The following is a 19,572-nucleotide window of genomic DNA, read 5'->3' as shown; positions in this document are numbered from 1 at the left end:
GGAAGCCACTGGACGTTGGACTGGGGAATGGAGCTTTTAGATATCTCCTGGGCACAGAAGGGAAGGAGCAGAGAACGTTCAAATCTGGAGAGAAACTACAGGAGGCTGACCAGCAAAGAGGGCCAATAGGCAGCTGAAATAGCTCAGATCAGCAGCAAGATCCTGCTGACCCCAAGTGCTTTCCCTTGCATAAATGAATTGGATTAGCTAGGTATATCCTTGAGTATCTCTATATATGGCTAAGGGGGGCCATCAGTAATTCATCATTCATAGTTCAGGACAACATGGGCCAATTACTCAGAGATGAGCTATATCAAAGACACAGGCATTTAGGGAAAACAAGGGTGGGTAATTTCAGAGTCTACAGCCGCTTGAGCTGTGCAGCAGCAAGCATGGGGAGGGTACCGCTGAGTTTAGGGAAGCAGGACTGGACACCTGGTGGCCCGAAGACAGGGTGCTATTGGATATGAGGACAGAGAGAGGAAAAGAGAGCATTCCAGGGCAAATTGCCTTCCCACAACACTGAGTTGGGAGATTTAGTCTCTAATCCAGGAAAGGTGAAGAAATCTCCTTTCATGTTTATCTTGTGTCACAGGAGGTCTTACCCCTAGGACCTAGATTTGAGCCCAAACCAGTATCATACAATAACCAGATCAAATGGATTTTTGTGGACCAGTCCAGCTCCTGAGGGATCATTTACAACACTGTCAGAGAATGAATTTGGAGGTCTAAGAAGTTGTTTCACTTGCAAAATTCCCGAACTAGAGTTTACACAGATTCAGGATACCTCCAGTTATTCTGCATTAATTTACCTCATTTAAAAATTACTATGAATGAATGTAGTAGCACAATATGCCAGGATATTTTAGGGAAAAAATACAAGAATTAAAATTCATAGAGAAATTATACAGTGTAATCTACTTTCAAAATTATAGCAAGAAAATACTGTGGGGGGGAGAAATAACTGTTGACTAATACGTCAAATGCTAGTTAAATCACTAGCACTCCTAGTATTATTAGTTAACACAAATTGCTAATGTTGGTAATATATGAGTACATAGTCAACATTACTTTTGCTATGGAACAATGCTTTCGTAATTATTCTTTTCAGAAGTGTGTGTGCCCATTAGGTGCAAAGCAGTGTTAGTATCTTTTATTCATCTGATTGTAAACAAAACAAAACAAAAAGGAAAAACAGAGCCAAATTGTTGGGATGTTTGTAATACTGCAAACATTTTTTACTGCATTTAATTTATATAAGTCTAATAAATACAGAAGTGGTTTTGACCAAATACATTTTTATTGCCTGCAAGCTGTTACATTTAGAAGTAGGAGAAAGCGGTATGTTGATGGCGGCACACTTAATTACCTTACGCTTTGGGATTTTTTTTTTTCTAAACTTGAAAGGTATGTTCGGAATAGAACAGGACACAAGCTGACAGAGGAGCGAGTCTATATTTGGTTTGGCAGTCCTTTAAGCCTGCAGATGAACTCAGAGTACTAAGAACCAAGGTTAAAGTTTTTACACACATTACAACAATGGCAAATTAACTATGAAAAAAACCCAGACAAACCCTGACACATAAATGATAAACTATTAAATACACAGCATTTTAACAAGGGTACAATAGAGCTGACGCAGTGATCCGGAGTGGCTTCTTCTCACAATATCATACTCTGAGAAATGCAGATCTCATTTCACACAGAGGACACTACTTTGATGTAATCACCGAAGAAAAAGTCAAAGCTTCTAAAAAAAAAAAAAACAACAACCCCAAAATCATGTTCCAATCACAAACAAAGCCAAAGCCCATTTTAGGTCAAGCTACACTGGAGAGGCTGATCCTAAAAACAAAAACCAAAAAAAACTTGGCATTTTCCCCTTTCACTCTACTTCCTGGTTGACTCCTTGCAAAGTGGAGCTAAATACAAGCATTTTTATTTGGTCCAGACAATCGATGTAATTACAAAGATGGGGTACAAAATAAACGAGGTCAACATCCTCCTTCCTCCTACAGCGCTGGGATTATCAGCCTTCTTCTTCATCGCTGTCTTTCATGGTGATGCCCTGAAGTCCTCCTCCTTCCGAGACAGAGGCTGTAGCCTCCTCCACCGTTAGCCGTCTGTGCAGAGTATCGTAGGTCTTACTGTTCAGCGTGCCTTCCAACACACCCTGCAGTCGGAAGTCCCTGTACGTTTTCTGGAGGAAGAAGAGAGAATCTGCTTAGAGAACTTAGGGGTTGTATGTGTGGATGTCAATATGGATGTCCACATGCATATATCCTCGGTTGGCATTTCATAAATGATCTTGGACAAATCACTAATGGATCCCAATCCTAGCTGCCTGTGTCAATCAGCTTGTTGGTGTATTTCTGGGGAGAAAATGAAATGAGACTTTGGATACTGCTTTTCAAGCTAGGATCACTCTGAATAGATCAAAATGTTGTGACAGATGACAAATGAGCTTTCCTCCAAAATATTCCTGGTTGCGCAGACTTTACTATTTGAATGACTGGGAACAAAGGTGAAATGATATGCACTGATGTACATTTTTAATAGGAAGGAATTCTTGGTTTTTCAGTTCCTTTAATACCAAAAAAATATATTTTATAAAATGCATTAGCTTGTTGGAGGGAAATGTGGATGGAGAGATTTACTCCTATTATTGGTAAAAGAAATGTGCACTTTCAGTATTTCTGAATTATAACATTTATTATATGTACCATGGGTAAAAATTTGTGTACACCAGAAGTCTGTATGAATTCTGCCCTTTCCCTTTGAAATTCCCTTGGAATGTGAAGTGTCAAATTCTGGCACAGAGCTTCCATAGATGGGCTAATAAAACATGTATTTGTATTTTCTGTGAAAAGTATATAATTTGATGTATTATATGTCAAAAATAGGATAAACACATTAGTGTTTATGTAGTGATCCCTAAGAACAGCGACAAGAACAACAGAATGCTGGGCTCTTTGGCACAGAAGATACAAACCTATAAATCTTCCCTTATTTCACTCATCCCCTTAAGGCCAATCTTCCTAAGATATGATTTTTCTTTGGCAAACAAGACTGGTATCTTATTATTGATTTTTTTTTTTAATTTTATTTATTTGACAGAGAGAAATCAAACTAGGCAGAGAGGCAGGCAGAGAGAGAGGAGGAAGCGGGCTCCCCGCGGAGCAGAGAGCCCGATGTGGGGCTCGATCCCAGGACTCTGGGATCATGACCTGAGCCGAAGGCAGAGGCTTTAACCCACTGAGCCACCCAGGCACCCCCTTATTATTGATTTTTTAAAAGAAGATATCCCATTGTATGGAGGCACTTCTAAGGCTGTTTTTAATGCTATCTTTTAAGATCTTGTTTCCCGTCCTAGGTTACATTTAGAGGTCAATAGACGGGCCCTCAAGTACCAGTACCTTGTGCCGTTGTTTTGTTCTAAATGATTTCTAGTGGGCACTTTTTTTGCTGTTTGCTTTATACTTAATAGATGAAGAAAGTCAAATAAGAAGAAATGTTGTACTTCCTGGCCCCACACTCTAACTCCAGTGGCGGAAAATTAACATTAAGAGATGCCTGGTTTCCCTCATCTATAGAAGTTTCCTTCTATATTATATATATATAATATTCACATGGTTGAATTTTAGGTACTTATTTGTAGGAGGTAGGAAATGCTGCTGATGAGTGGCATCTTGATCCCCTTGATATACACACCTGGCTTACTAACAGACTTGGGGGAAGGAGTAAAACCATAGAAAAGACGTGGGACCCCTGGTATTTCACATATCTTCCTGTCTTCTTTACTCTGACTCATGCTCCCAGTATCATTCTAAGTTTCAGAGGTGATATGCTGAAAGCAGTACGGAGGGTGAATAAATTTTTTTTTCATTTGGATAATCACTTGTTATAAATTAAATTTACATTTGAAAAGTTCACCCCCACAGTCCACCAAAAATACACTGAACTGTGAGAAATGTTATACACAGTATCAGACGCAGTATCTTAACTGCAAATAACAATTTGATTCAGGGACTGTTTTTTTTCTTAAATGATCAGAACTATTTTTTACTTACATTTTAAGACACCTACACCCCACCACCTTCATATTCTCTAAGCTTTTTCTAAGCTTATTATGACTAAGGTGGAACTCTTTTCTAGCAAAACTTACATAATTTGCATCAAAACCCGTCGAAATAGCTCTGAAAGGCAAGTTTTGTCCCGAAAATCTGGTAACTGATACACATGGTATTATTATCACAGGTTTGTGTGCAAGACTGTAACTGTTTAATAGTTCGATTAAAAATATATCTAGCACACAAAATATTCACATACAGATAATGCATTGGACATGAAGTATGATTGTTCTGCTGATAATCATACACTGAGTTTGTCTTACTTTCTTATTATTAGAACTGACTTTCCTTAGACTTAGCTGAATCATCAGTATGTTGGTGAGAACGTATTTGTATTGTGGATTTACAGTCCTGAAAGCTTTCTAATTGACATGTTGTTAGGACTCTACTTCCTTATTTTATCACCAGGCAATAAGCAGTTAGGGGAGCTGCAGGACATGTACCCCTGCTATCTTCTCTGTTTCTTTTTAGGACTCATAAAACTTTATTGACTCTGGGACATCCTCTGTGGCTGCCAGCGAAGGTCTGCTAGGTCTTATTTAAGATGAGGGCCTGCCATGAGGGTGCTGCTCACTTGTCTTCTTTGCTCTTAGTAGAAGAGGCAGCTGGGGCGCCTAGGTGGCTCAGTGGGTTAAAGCCTCTGCCTTCAGCTCAGGTTGTAATCCCAGGACCCTGGGATTGAGCCCCACATTGGGATCTCTGCTCGGTGGGGAACCTGCTTCTTACTCTCTCTCTGCCGGCTTCTCTGCCTACTTGTGATCTCTATCAAATAAATAAATAAAATCTGAAAAAAAAAAAAGAGGCAGCTGATTTATGTTCACTGCTTTTAAACATCATATGGTCACTAGGGAGAACGCAAATCCATCAGTCATTTTGATTTCTCGAGGAGTCTATTTTTCTCCCTTCCTCAATGCCTCATTCTGATGTTAAAACCTGTAGATAATTTCTTAGTCCTAAACTCTTTGTGAAACTCTTAGGGGAATTTGTATTTTCTTAGCAAGCAACATGAATGAACCGATTACTATCTAAGCGTCTTTGTGGGGCAAAGTTGGCTGTCACAGACAGCTTGATGGCATCTGTGGGCACAGATGTCTCTGGTGGGCACAGAAGATTGACTATGCCTGTGGAGTAGTAAGGACGAGATTGCCAGAGTTGTGCAGCCTGGCTCCTGCATGGGATGCCCTGCTGTGTGGTAGCATGCTGGCTTACTCTAGGTGATGTGGATGGGAGGAAAGCCTACTCAGGGACCTTCACCATTGTATACATTGCTCTTTAACAGCTTCTTAAATTCACTGAGAAATGAACATTGTAAATAACCATATAGGTTCTAAAGAATTATAAATCTATGTATGAAATTGGTCAAAGTCTGTTTACATTCAAAGTAGGAAAAGGAACAATTAAAACATTAAATTATTAATTCATCCTGATTTTCACTGTGAAAATAATAATTTTTAATTATTAAATAAAGCTCTACAATTTGATTAGGTGTATCAGGCAAAGAAAGAATTTTGAGTCTGGGGACCTGCTTGTGAAAAACAAAGCATGGAAACTCAAACATGCTCATGAAACTTATTTTCATATTTATCAGTCTTGACTACTGGTAGCCCATAATGAAGACTATGTTAAAATAAGATAAGCTGATTGGCTTAGAGTACAATGGAAATGTCACCGTATAGTTCATGACATTGTCATTTTATTCTGCTAAAATATTCATTGCTGCTTGATCTTTAATTGTAATGACAATGTGAATATGAGAAAAGGAATAACGTTGAAAGAAACAGATGATGGGCTGGTAAACAATGGAGACTTTTATTCTGAAAACAGAGAACTTAACAATCTATCAATGAATGTCGATCAGCTGACTAGGTCCTTTCTGAAAAATATGGCTGATTTTAAGGGTAAGCAGCTTATCCCAATATTAGTCACAGTACAGACTGCAACCTTAACATACATAGATATTTAGAAGGTATACATAGATAACCCGGATTCTCTCTGATGACAGACAAACTTCATTTGGAAGCTCTCCAAGTCACATTTATAGAAACAAGGAAGAAACATTGCAGAAATGAAGGCAAATATGAAGGGATCATAGTGTGCTTTCAGTTTCTTTGTAAAATAAATAACACCTGGTAAGGACAGCTCTGGACCAAAGAGATTCTGTCCAGTGAAATGTAGTATGCTTAGTAGTATTAAAAATGAGTGGGGGAGGGGCGGGGTGCCTGGGTGGCTCAGTGGTTAAGTCTCTGCCTTCGGCTCAGGTCATGATCTCAGGGTCCTGGGATCGAGCCCCACATTGGGCTCTCTGCTCAGTGGGGAGCCTGCTTCTCCGTCTCTCTCTGCCTGCCTCTCTGTCTACTTGTGACCTCTCTGTCAAATAAATAAAATCTAAAAAAAAAAAAAGTAATTGAAAAAAAAATGAGTGGGGGGCTATCATTTTACTTGTTATTTATGACTAATCGTGATTGCTATTACTGTAACATGACTGGTCTGGTTTTATGGTCCAGTGGACTGGCCAATTTCTCACTCTAGAACAGAACTTTCCTAGTTATGGTTCTTTCTAATTTGTGATAACCTGTGTGGCTATGGCACAGAAGAACTTGTATTCTAATTAAACTGTAGGAACCTAGAGAATGCTGGAAAGTATTTTAATGTGGATAAAACTTAACGATATAATGCAATAATAGTTCTTCTCAAACTCTAACATCAGAATCATCTGGCAGGCTTATTAACATATTGCTGGGTCCCATTCAAAGTTTCTGATTCAGTAGGTCTGGGGTGGGGTCCGGAAATTTGCATGCCTGACAAGTTCCCAGGTGATGCTGATAACAGTAGGTCAGGAATGACACTAAGAAACATTGAGTGTGTGTGTGTGTGTGTGTGTGTGTGTGTAATATATGCACATACATACACAAACATATATATATATATATATGCCTATTACACATATACATATATGGGCACACATATATATGGATCTGGATCTATACATATGGTATATATATTCCATTTGATAAATGAAACTAAAATGGAAGTGAAGGTCATCATTTTAAAAGAACAGCTGACTCTCAATAACTTGTTATATTTTTAGGCATAAGGTAGGATTTGCCTCAATTTTAAGAAAAAGTTATACTTGTGGTAAATTTTGTGTTTCCACTAGAATATACAAAGTGTGAAAAATCATGTTAAATAAATATATGATTTTAAAGTCCTTACTAAATAACTGTAATTGTTATTTAGCTGTTAACTGTAGCTGTTAACCTTTTCTTTCAAAGAACAAATGTCAAAATGGCCTTGCTTAAGTGATGGGACACCTGTTGGTTGTCTGGGATCAAACTGATGATCAAACTGATCATCTCTTATGTGTGAGATGGGGCGTGCTTCCAAAGGAAGTCAGGCAGTGACTGTGTGACTTTCATGTCAGGATATGACTCTCCTTATGCTGTGGGCAGATAACATTCAAAAGCCTTCATAATGATACATGATCCTAATAAATACGAAGGAGAAACCATTTCTATAATCGAGAAATTTAATACCAAATTACTGTGGACCTACTACAATCAGGTAAATGTGTCCGAGGCTTTCTGTACATTATCTTAAAATGTGATTACTGGATCAAATATATTTCATTAGGGCAGAAAAGAATGATTAGCACTGACTTAATAATCTAACTGAAAATGTAAGTGAAGAGTAGCCTGTCATTGCTGAGAGCGATGTTTTTAAAGTACTTACATCCACCCAGTTACATCAAACACCGTTTTTTTTGTATGTCAATATCTGGCCAATACTCTTCATAGCTTGGTGGGCAATTCACATCCAAACACATTTTGTTTACCTTCACAATCTTGATGAGCGTCTTCAGTTGGTAAATATGAAGTTGAAGGTCTAATCTATCAGCCAACCAGACACAAATGACTTTCATGGAACTGCTGTACCATTGCTGGAAAGAAGGATGGGGGCAGAGGGGAGGAGAACAAAACAGAAAAACAGCCTCTGCAGTATTCATGTAACAGATTCGGTAATGAGGGGGTAATGACACACTCTGGAATGACCACAGATCAGCACTTGAAGTCAATAATGCTATAATTTCCTGTTAACAGAATTGTATGTTTTGCTAGAAAATCTGCTACGTTGACCTGGGCTGTTCTCTACATGAATTAACATGAGTCTTTCAGCCGGAACATATTCATGGGAAACTGTGTTCCCGCACTTGTAGCCTAGTGGCCTGCTTTGTAATCTGTAGGTAACAAAGGGCACTAAATACACGTTACGGGTTGAATGGGCTCCCAAACAGCAGGACGAAGCAGGTGAATTATTTTCGGAGGGAAATTTCTTATTAGCCTGTACATTATGTAAAAATCGAAGAGCGGATGCGTTATGCCATGATACATGCAGTCAGTACCCAGAAATAACAGGCTAGAGAAGCGACGGAAAGCCCTGCCACGGCTTAGGAGCCAGGGATCCGCAATCACACCCTTACCTACTAGTGGTTGAGGAATATTTGCCAAGATGCTTTAAAACCACCTAAAATAAAGATTTTGGACCTTAGGAAGGCATTTTACCAGGATGGAATTGCTGTGTCTATCAGAAACAAAAAGAAGAGGTCAGTTGACTAAATTGTGAAAGAACTGGTTTCATTTTGCTAGTGTTTTTGAAGGGTTCCTATTTTTTTCCTCTTTATTCTTTCTCTCATGTAATTTCCTGCTCCTAGGTAATGTCTAGGGGTATAATAAAAGAAGACTTTTTTTTTTTTTTTTTTTTAAAGGGCAATCTACCATTAGCGGTAGCATTTTAAGGAATTCGCCACTCCATGCTAGAACTAGGTTTGGGTGATACTGTAAAAATAATAATGCTCCTCATTCAGGTAACCTTGAGAAATAGCAAAGTCCATTCAGCTCGTAGGAAATGACAAGAGTTTTTGGAAAGAGAAGGGATTTTGTGTCTCTTTTGTATACGGAAATATAGTGACACTAGAGGTCAGGCACATGGGATGCGTGTGTGTTTAGGTATTCCAACACAGGAAAAAGATCTTAAAAAAATATTTTTCTTCCATAATAAAATAGTAAATTCAACTGTGAAGAGAATCTTACTTGATACGAGTAAGTATGAAATTCATCTGGACTTGTATTTAACATGGTTCTGATAAAACTTCGTATAAAAAATGGTATTTTAAGCCTCAATGAAACATGAATCAGTGTCACATTTTGTAAGATTTTTTTCTATTAATTTGTTAGTAGACTGAACATACATACATAAAATGAGATAAGCTAATTAAAAGGAATAATTGATTTGCTAAACATTATGATAGCATATGGATGAATGAAAATTCCAGGTTTTTAAAATGTGAGACAGGCTATGATTTTTAAAAAAAAATGTTATTCGTGTACCCAATTTTGCTCTTTCCTAAAGGTTGTTTTCTTAATTTTCTGGACTTTATAAAAGTATCAGAAACAAGTTTTACAAAAATAAGATATATCCTTAAATTCTTAAAAAAAATTGCTGATGAAGTCATGACAGAGTAATCACCAACGGTATTTCAATCCTATACTTCCCTATTTCAAATTATTTATAGTTTCAACCTCTTGAGTTCTATTTTAATATAAGTAAACACTCTCGGGTACTGGTGATAGCAAATATGAGATACTAAGTTAAGACTCTCACTCTATACCAGTCTCCAGATAATTTGAAAGCTAAAATGCAGTCATAGTGGTTATGACTCTTAAATTATAATCCTTCTGTAAGAGATAATATTTTTTTTGTTGGGGGGCCAAATATGATATATGAAGTCTAGCATACCTTACTAGTTAATCTGTTAGACTATAAAGTTACTATATCTATGGTAAGTTGTATGAATTTGAGGGAAATGAAAACACTTTCTGAGAATTTCTCCATATGCCCCTCTATGTTTAAAAAAAATCTTTACACAATTTAAAGTTAACTCATTTTCCCATTACACATGATACTTATGATTAAGTGATAATCAAAAGGACATCTAATGTAACACAGAAATTTATTATTAACAGCACGTCTTCGACACAATGCCAAAATTGTAATTTTAGAGAAAAATCAACTGGGGATAAAATGATGGTAAGTTAACTATAAAAACAGAGAAGAAAAGAGAACCATTGTGAAGTGAATGAAAAGCTTCAGCTACTTTACCATCATCTTAGTTTGAAAGGCAACCAATTATTCGATAAGGAAAGTTCTATAAGAAAAATTATTCTTTTCAGGTAAAAATGCATATTTCTTGGTTCCCGAGGCAAAACATTTTGAGGATTTTCAGCTAAATCAGGTAATTAAGGGAAAGCAGCACTTTAACTCAGAGTTTATGTTGTTACTAACAATAGCACAAAACCCACTAGGACTGTTTCTTTCTTGTATATGGTGAAAGAGACACACAAACACACACACACACACATTCCACGCAAACAAATAAGCAAACAAACACAACCACCAAAAAGAAATCTCCAACACTTTCCTATTTCTGGTGCTGGAATTGATATGTTCCTCTTTTGGGTGCTGGAATATGGTAGGTCCCATTTTTTTTGTTTGTTTGTTTGTTTGTTTTTTGTTTTTCATCTTAACACAAAACTCACAGGTAGATTCGCTTCATTTTCACCCACCCAAGCAAAAGCAACTTCCCCTACACAAAGGAGAGGAAAAAAAAAAAAAAAGAAAGAAAAAGAAACATTCAAAAGGGCGAATGTGCAGGAAAGTCTGAATGTTAGCAAATGTCCTTTCATTTCGGGAAAAGTGAACTTTATAAAACACTCTGGTTGACCATTCACTTTTTCCCTTCGGGGGATGACAAGGAAGGGGCGCTGCAGATCGCACTGAAGTCATGGGTACGGCATTACCGCTTCATTCTTTGCTTTGGTCTCCTTAGGAAGAAAGCAGTAAGTGTATATTCTACACTTTTTCCCCCTGCATCAATCCATGACAGCAGCCTACCACTTTAACAAAAAATATGTTTTTTGTTTTTTTTTTTCTTCTTTCTGTGGTTCATTCAACTCCTGTAAGGGCATGCATTACTCACTTCATTTTCTTGAGATATTTCTTTTAAAGCAAAAATAAAAGAAAAGGAAAGGCTAGGGTTGACTCTGTGAGACCCCTGTATTTATTCACACTTATTGTGCATGACTGTAGACTGGTAAATCATATTAGCAGCCCGTCTCCCCATCAAGCTGCTACTTGCTTTCCAGCCCTGGGAAGGTTCAACAACATCAACAGGAGCACGGAAAACAGAACATCAGTCTAATCTAGTGTTTAAGGTGAAGTTTTCAAACCCAATCTAAGAAGATCTTTAGAGCAAGCAACAAGCTGAAGGGCTCAGAAGGTGGTATTGACAATGAAAGAGTGTTGAAATATTGAGAAGCGTAGCACTTGCGCATTTTTAATAACAAGAGGGTCAACAAGGACACAGCTCCCTCAGTGCCAGGAGTTGCCACTGACTATGGAAATTGCCACACCAGGGCTATAAACGCTTGCAGTTCATCAGCTTTCTTAAACAGTTCATCAGCTTTCTTAAACACCCTGAACCCCCTCAGTGGACCTTTAGTCTTGAATTAACAAACCAAAGCCATGAAAGAGGGTGCAGTCTGAATGGCTGGCATTGATCCCCGACTGAGTGAGCACTGCTACAGGCCCTGAAAAACTCTCCATTGTCAATAGAAATTGACAAACCTCCTCTCCTAAATAGTGCAGCTGAGCCGGGCGGGATCCACGCAGCTGTAAAGGGCTCTGCTCTTGGGGCCAGGGAGCACTAACAATGGACCAAGCATGAGCTCTTTGTCAGTCCCAGACTCGGCAATTTTCTAACAAGGATTAAAGTTGTTTCTCCGCGGTGCCGGTGAAAAGAGATTTAGCAACATACCGTGCTTTCTTCGTGCAAGTTAAAGAGAAGTAGTTAAGGAATTTCATTATTCCGTTGACTAGGGGAAATATAAAACAAATATATTAAATACGCACAACTCCCTTTTCTGCCTATTTTATGATGTTTTTGAGGATGATTCAATTAAATAAAACACTTGCTGCCTGGAAACAAGTGTTTCCCATTTATTTTGGAAATTCTGTTTTTAAAAAGTCCAGCTGCTGGCCACCTGGAATGAGGTCTCAATACGTACTAATGCACAATGCCTTTAGACCCTCTGAGGCTGATATTCCTAAATCTGAATCACGAGACCACATAGGGCTTATATATCACGGCTGCTTCAAGCAAATGATTTCTGTCAGAATGTGGCTTCTGATGATGATGGCAAGGCAGAAATAGCTCCTTTGCTAGGAACAAATCTGTGATAAATTTTCTGCTTAACTGTTTAGCTTTTTATTGATTATGAATTGGTACAACCAGTTGATATATTTTCATTCTTCTCCAGCTATGCTTAACTCAAAAGGAGAACAACAGGAAAAAAAAAAAAACCAAAAACACAAAACACAAAAAACCAGAAAACAATCAAACACTTTTTAGTGCACTAAGATCTGGAATGGCTAAATTTCCACAGTCTATTTCTTCATTTATTTCAAGGGAAGCTGTCTGTTTTAGAAGTGTTGAGGAACCAAGTTGAAGTGAAATACCATCTAGAAAAGGTCATCTTAGGAAACTACCTTTCAAATGCTAGGTTGAATCGAATTAAAGAACAAATAACATTTTTGAAATGCTGAAGGTTTTGATAGACTCGATAAAAGCATTCTTTAGGATCATTTTGTAGCTTTGGAGAGTGACAAAATATTTAGAAACATTAATGCCCTACAGTTTCACCAGTATATTAAAAAGTAAATGTAAATGCTTCATTGTACATTGTGTGTTCCTTTTGTCAGAAGCACGTCTATTCCATAGAGCTAAACTCGTGGCCAGTCACTTCCCATTTCCAAACACTAAAACGCCAATTTTATATTAACGGTAAATTTGAAACAGTAACACCAACATCCCCCCCACCCGACCCTTTATGAGGTATCTCAGAAATGATGCTATGTGTTTCTATAAAACAGACTCCCGAAACACAAGCATCTATAAGTTTTAAGTTTGCTTTTTTTGTGGGCTTGAAATAGGAGTAAGGGCTACATTTCAGGAAAACCGAAACCAGTGTATTACAGTTAGAAATATAGGAAGTGTTTAACCCAACCTATACCTATCAACATTCCCAGCTAGACCCAGAGCCTGGTTCATGCCCGAAAGATAGACCCGCCTCTGAACATGGCAGCTGGGGGCTGACTGTCCACACACCGGAGAAGGACATCAACATAGAAGCCGAGAGGGCAGAACGGCCAACACCTTTTGTGTGGCTATTTGCCTGATTGAGCCTGTCAAAGCTTCCTCTATCTCTCAGTTTTCTCCTCTGTCATATGAAGGATAGATGAGGTGAATCTAACTTTTTACATAAGATTCTGATGTTCTCCAGAAATACTATGATGTTAGATTTGATTATCAGAGTAAAGGGCACAATTAGAACCAATACAGCCTGTGGGGTGCCTGGGTGGCTCAGTGGGTTAAGTCTCTGCCTTTGGCTCAGGTCATGATCTCAGGGTCCTGGGATCAAGCTCCGCATCAGGCTCTCTCTGCCTGCCTCTCTGCCTACTTGTGCTCTCTATCTCTCTGTCAAATAAATAACTAAAATATTAAAAAAAAAAAAAAGCCAAACCCTTTCCCTTTTTCATGGTGCTTAAATACAGCTTTATTAAAAGCAAGCAAGCAAGCAAGCTAGAGTTCCAGAACTTTCTATCACTTGCTATTTTGTCTGTTTTTAACTTTATCCATTTTGGCCTTTTTTTTTTTTAAAGATTTTCTTTATTTATTTATTTGCCAGAGAGAGAGAGAGAGAGCGCACGCGCATAAGCAGGGGGAGCAGCAAGGCAGAGGGAGGAGAAGCAGGCTCCTCACTGAGCAGGGAGAGTGACACAGGACTTGATCCCAGGACCCTGGCAATCATGACCTGAGCCAAAGGCAGATGCTTAACTGACTGAGCCACCCAGGTCCCCTCATTTTGGATTTTTAATGAAGCACATATTTATTATAAAAATGAAACGAGCATGTGTCATGAGGAATGAATGAGATTTCTAACGAACTCTAAGATGCAGTTATTCATGTCGTTATTTTTATGGATTCCGATTACAAAGGCATCTGACATACTTGTTAAGTCTTCCCTGGGAAAGTTAAGTGCATCAGTTAAAATTTCATTTAATTCCTACAACAACCAGGGGTGCCTGGGTGGTTCAGTTGGTTAAGTGTCTGCCTTTGGCTCAGATTGTAATCCCAGGGTCCTGGATTGAACCCTGAGTGGGGCTCCCCACTCAGCAGGGAACCTGCTGTCTCTCACCCCCCTTGTGCTCTGTCTTGCTCTCTCTCAAATAAATAAGAATTTTTTAAAAAATAAAAAAATTATTCTCAAAACAACCTTCCCGAGATGGCTATTATTATTCCCATGTTGCATATGTGGAAATTGCACTTATATTGGTGGAAAATTGAGTTTAGATTAGGTGTGTTATTCAGGTTTATACACTAAGTGTAAATGGCATTTATATCTTATATCTTATTTATGACATAATTTATATCTTATATCCATGCTTTAGAGTCTGTACTCATGACTATAGGTTATTCCATTTCCTTCTAGAAACCAGTCTGTTCTGTCAATAAAATCTCTGATTCTTTAAGGGTAGTTCCCTACTTCCAGCAGAAAACTAAGAAATCAATATTCACTATTCTTGGGGGGTTCCTGATAGTCCTATAACACAGGATTGTGAAGTAAACAGGAAATTGCTTATTGTTTCAAAGAAGTCTACCACATTTTCTAGCAAGTTAAAACAATCTACATTTCCAAAGACCAAAGATATTTGTAAACCTAATAATATGTAATGCAAGTAAATTCTTGCAAGAACCATACTCTGTTAGGATAACCAACCAAATGGCTCTTGCACTATGCCATTTCCACATATCCCATTCTTAAGATTTTTTTCAAGTAATCTCTATGTCCAGCGTGGGGCTCAAACTCATGACCCTAGAATCAAGAGTCTTAACGTGCTACTGAGCCAGCCAGGTGCCCCTCATTCTTAAGATGTTTCAAAGTGCTATGCACTTTAATGCTTAGGAATACTGGGAAGGGTTCTTTTTTTTCACTGTAACAAAACCATGCAAGGTGGGAAAGAAATCCTTGGTTCATTCATTAGGGGGCTCAATCTATATATACTGCTTTTGTCATTTTTTTTTTAACATCGAACCAAAGAGCATTTGATTCATGTTTTTCTTTTTCCATGTTCAATAACCTCATAATCAGGGTGGTTTTCATTTTCTACCTCTATCAGGAAGTCTGCAAAGGAGAGTTTATGAGCACTTTGATGTCTATTAAGAAAATGTAGAAAGTGCTAATAACATGGGAGGATTAACATATAGTAGGATAGTAGGTACCAAGTATGTTTGTTGAATGCTGAAAAAGCTTTCCTATTCTTGAAGTTCAATACTTCTGCTCCCGCACTTTCTCTTTTAAAAAAATATAGGGGTGCCTGGCCAGCTCAGTCAGTAGAACAGCTGACTTTCTTGATCTCAGAGTCATGAGTTTGAGCCCTACATTGGGAGTAGAGATTACTTTTAAAAAAAACTGGGAGACAAACCATAAGAGACTCTTAATCTCACAAAACAAACTGAGGGTTGCCGGGGGTGGGGGGGGTGGGGGGGTAGGGAGGTGGTGGTTGGGTATGGACAATGGGGAGGGTATATGCTATGGTGAATGCTGTGAAGTGTATAAGCCTAACAAGTCATAGACTTGTACCCCAAGGCAAATAATACATTTTATGTTAATGAAAATAATAAAAAAAAGTTCAGCAAAAAGCAACAACAAAAAACTGACCAAAAAAAGGTATAAATACCAAGCCATTTCTAGCTGAATTAGATCCTGTTCAGTTACAAAACAGAATAAGTTACAGAACAGGATAAATTCCGTAAACTGGGAGTTGTAGAAGCTCTTTTCTGCTACTATTTCATTCATCCAAAATGTCCTAAAAATAATATTATTAAGCTAGCCTATCTCTTACTCCACTACACAAAGTCATTAAAGTTAATACTGTTCTGGGGCTACCTGGGTAGCTCAGTCGGTTGAGAGTCTGACTCTTGGTTTCTGCTCAGGTCATGATCTCAGGGCCCCAAGATCTGGGGCTCTGTGCTCAGCAGGGAGTCTGCCTCCTCCCTCTCCCTCTGCCCCTCCCCATCCTTCCCCTCACTCATGAGCATGCTCTCTCCCCAAAATAAATAAATCTTTAAAATCAAACAAAGTCAACATGGCCCTTTATTATTCATGATTATCAAGCAGGTAAGTTTTATTCTGGGGCTCTTCACCTGGTGTTAAAAAGATTATAAGTGAAAATTTCAGATAATCAGTTGTTCCCCCTCTCTACTATTTCATGACAAATGATGGGATGCGGGCTGGTCTAATTTTTTGACTAAAATGACTAATCAGTTATTGGTTTGGCCAAACTCGGTGGTCAGTCCAGTTATCACTGTTGTGGCTAGTTTGGGGCCCATTGCCACTGCGTGGTTCATGTGGGCACAATGACCTTTTCATCGGGTTGAATGACTCATGTTGAATACTATATATAAAATTTTGGTCAATATTGCTTCTAAATTCATACATAGGATCTGAACAAAAATAAATCAGATTCCTGGCATGGTTATTGAATGGCACAGTTTGAGAGAAAATCTGGGCCTGAGAATTAACTAATAGCAGATTTTCCTGTTTCAGTTTCCTTATAAAAATGGAAAACAATCATTCCCAAATTACTTTTTGAGAGTGCTGGAAGGACTGGACTAACTAGCTACCGTTCTGTCTCCATCTCGTGGGCCATGCCCATAGGATCCATTCTCCACAAGCTGACTGAGCTGCTGCTCTGCTGAATGTTGGGTTTCTCTAAATCTAGGATTTCTGGGCATGTCAGTCCCTCTGCCTGGACTTTAATCCTGAGGTATGTTTCCTTGGCCAGATCTATGTCCACTTTTGAGATTCATTTCAACTACTATTTCTGCTAGGAAGCCATTACTACCTCTTACTAGGCAGAATCAGATGCTCCCATATTTTCCGCCCCTCGAACTCTGTAAGGCATCTATGAAAATATTTCACGGTGTGCTGGTATGGCTGCAAAGGACGGGCTATATGTCAACTCAAGGCAGCAACCAAGGCTTATTTTTATTGCTGTCTCCAGCCCTTAGCAGACTGGCACATATCATGTATTGCCTATTTGCTTTTAAATATTTGGAGACAGAGTACTGCATGTATGATGATGACAGCACAGGTTTTTGTTTGTTTTTTGTTTTTAACATAGACAGGACAGAAAAGTACCCAAATCAGGTTGTTGACTTGATTCACATGTTTCAGTAACAGAAGAAAAAATAGTTGAATAGATGTGAAAGTTGAAGAAATCACCAAAAGGTAAACAATGGCATCTGGCCAGAGAAACTGAACATAGGACCAAACCGGGCTTTAAATGTGACAGTTTGATTTCATTTTAAGGGATGAATTGAATAAAGGAGAATGTGCCCCCGGGTCTAGGTCAGACATCAGTGTCCACATACATAGTCTTACATATAAAGATATAATATTATGTGCTCAGATGTTGATGTGCTCAGCTCTGTCATGTCAGCAGGGAGCTGGCTCTCCAGCATATGCTTAGGGGCACTGGTCCCCACTTCTGGGGGTTATCTAAGGCTGTGGGGGCATATCTGGAATAGGGTTGGCAGTGCTGCCTGTGAATTTTCACTGCCAAGTGACATGTCCTGCGTGACTTCAATACTTGTTGGTTTTGTAAGCTATTTTTTTTAAAAAATGCAGAAAAATATCACTGTTATGCCATTGTTGACTTCAGTCTAAGGGTACAAGAGAACTCCCCTGGGATTTGAAATAAGCCCGGCTTTGAGCAAGGAACCCATGAAGGGTAGAAAGGGAGAGTGTGTCCTTATCTTGTAGTCATGGAGCTAGGTACAAACCTTGCATTGGCCCTAACTTTAGGCAAATTTCCAATCTTCCATCTGAAACAGAGAAATAAATGAATTTTATGATCACTGTTACCTCTTTTGAAAGGGAATTAGATTTTACTTCTCCATAATACATCCATTTGAAAGAAAATATGTTTATATCTATTCCGTAGACGAAAATATAACAAATTTTAATGAGAAGTTCCCTTTTCCAGTAGTCCCATTTGAGCATAAGATTGTAAGTTCCCTTAAATCAGGTACTTGGTATATCTTCTTCAATGTTGCCACACAGTGTGTGGCCTCTATGGAATAAATATTGGCTGGATGAACAAATGGTTAATAAGGGGAGTTTCAATTTCCTATTTTAATTAGAATCCATTGTCTCCATGAAAGAGATACACAACTCTGTGGGACAAAACAATGCCAAACCTTTTTACCCCAGCATTCCCCACCATGTTTTACACATATTAATTGAACAGTGAATTAGAGGTTTCCTTATGCATCTAAAACATCAACTGGGGGCGCCTGGGTGGCTCAGTGCGTTAAGCCTTTGCTTTCGGCTCAGGTCATGATCCCAGGGTCCTGGGATCAAGCCCCACGTCGGGCTCTCTGCTCAGTGGGGAACCTGCTTCCCTTCCTCTCTCTCTGCCTGCCTCTCTGCCTACATGTGATCTCTGTCTGTCAAATAAATAAATAAGATCTTTTAAAAAATGTTTAAAAAAAAACCATCAACTGAATGGACATTCTCCAACAATAAACATATACATTATCTGCGTACAGTGCAGGCAGTTAACTGAGGGGAACGTCAACACAAAGAAATGTGGGGAGTATATGGAACCATATTTATGAGCATCTGTAGAGCCAAAGTATGGGAATGTTATTTATTAGAATGCATGGAAGAACATGGCCTGAAAGAATCTTGTCCTGCCGCATTCAAACACCGCATCCGATTCCTGAGTCAAAGCCCTAAGCCATGACAGAGAATACTTAGAGAAGTTTCAAAGGACAGCCACGAAGATGATTAAAGGGCTAGCAAAGGGGCCTATGAAGAGAAGTGAAACAAATAGGGATTATTTATCCCAGAGTGGACAAGTATGACAAGCGTCTTAATAACAGTCTTCATATACAGGAAGGATTACTCCCTAGAAGATGCTGGCTACCTGTTTTTTTTTTCTCCACTCAGAGGAAAAGGGGAAATGGGTTTAAAAAATAGCATGAAGAATTTAGGTGAGATGGGGTTAGAACTCTATTTCAAATGAAATGTTTTGCCCAGTTTAACACAGGAAAATTTAGATGGACTCTTACCTAGGGCTGGGCCATCATCAGGAAATTAAGGGCCTCTCTAGGTGTTTGTAAGTACCTTTGAACACTGTTCTTTCATAGAGTTTCCTTTCAATCCATTCAATAAACACACCTAATCACGGTTTTACCACAATAGCCACTTCCTTAAACAGAGTTTTTTTTCAGTTGGACTTAGTTAACAGTGGCGTTCTC

At 38.6% G+C, this 19,572-nt stretch overlaps 1 protein-coding gene across 17 annotated transcripts in view; it reads right to left on the bottom strand.

The window, feature by feature from the left end:
- Positions 1-1,208: 1,208 nt before the first annotated feature.
- The window catches only part of CADPS2 (calcium dependent secretion activator 2), a 519,834-nt gene continuing 501,470 nt past the window's right edge, over positions 1,209-19,572 (bottom strand). For all 17 annotated transcript variants that reach the window (XM_046019950.1, XM_046019953.1, XM_046019955.1 and 14 more), the window contains 2 exons: positions 7,963-8,067; positions 1,209-2,200 (listed from right to left, as the gene is read on the bottom strand). In XM_046019950.1, coding sequence (XP_045875906.1) covers positions 2,030-2,200; positions 7,963-8,067 — 276 coding nt within the window. In that variant the 3' untranslated portion in view covers positions 1,209-2,029. The remainder of the gene's footprint in view (positions 2,201-7,962; positions 8,068-19,572) is intronic.

Source organism: Meles meles, chromosome 10, assembly GCF_922984935.1.
Source record: "Meles meles chromosome 10, mMelMel3.1 paternal haplotype, whole genome shotgun sequence".
Lineage (NCBI taxonomy): Eukaryota > Metazoa > Chordata > Mammalia > Carnivora > Mustelidae > Meles > Meles meles.
Note: the sequence above shows the minus strand (reverse complement) of the source record. Positions and strands in the feature narration are given on the sequence as shown.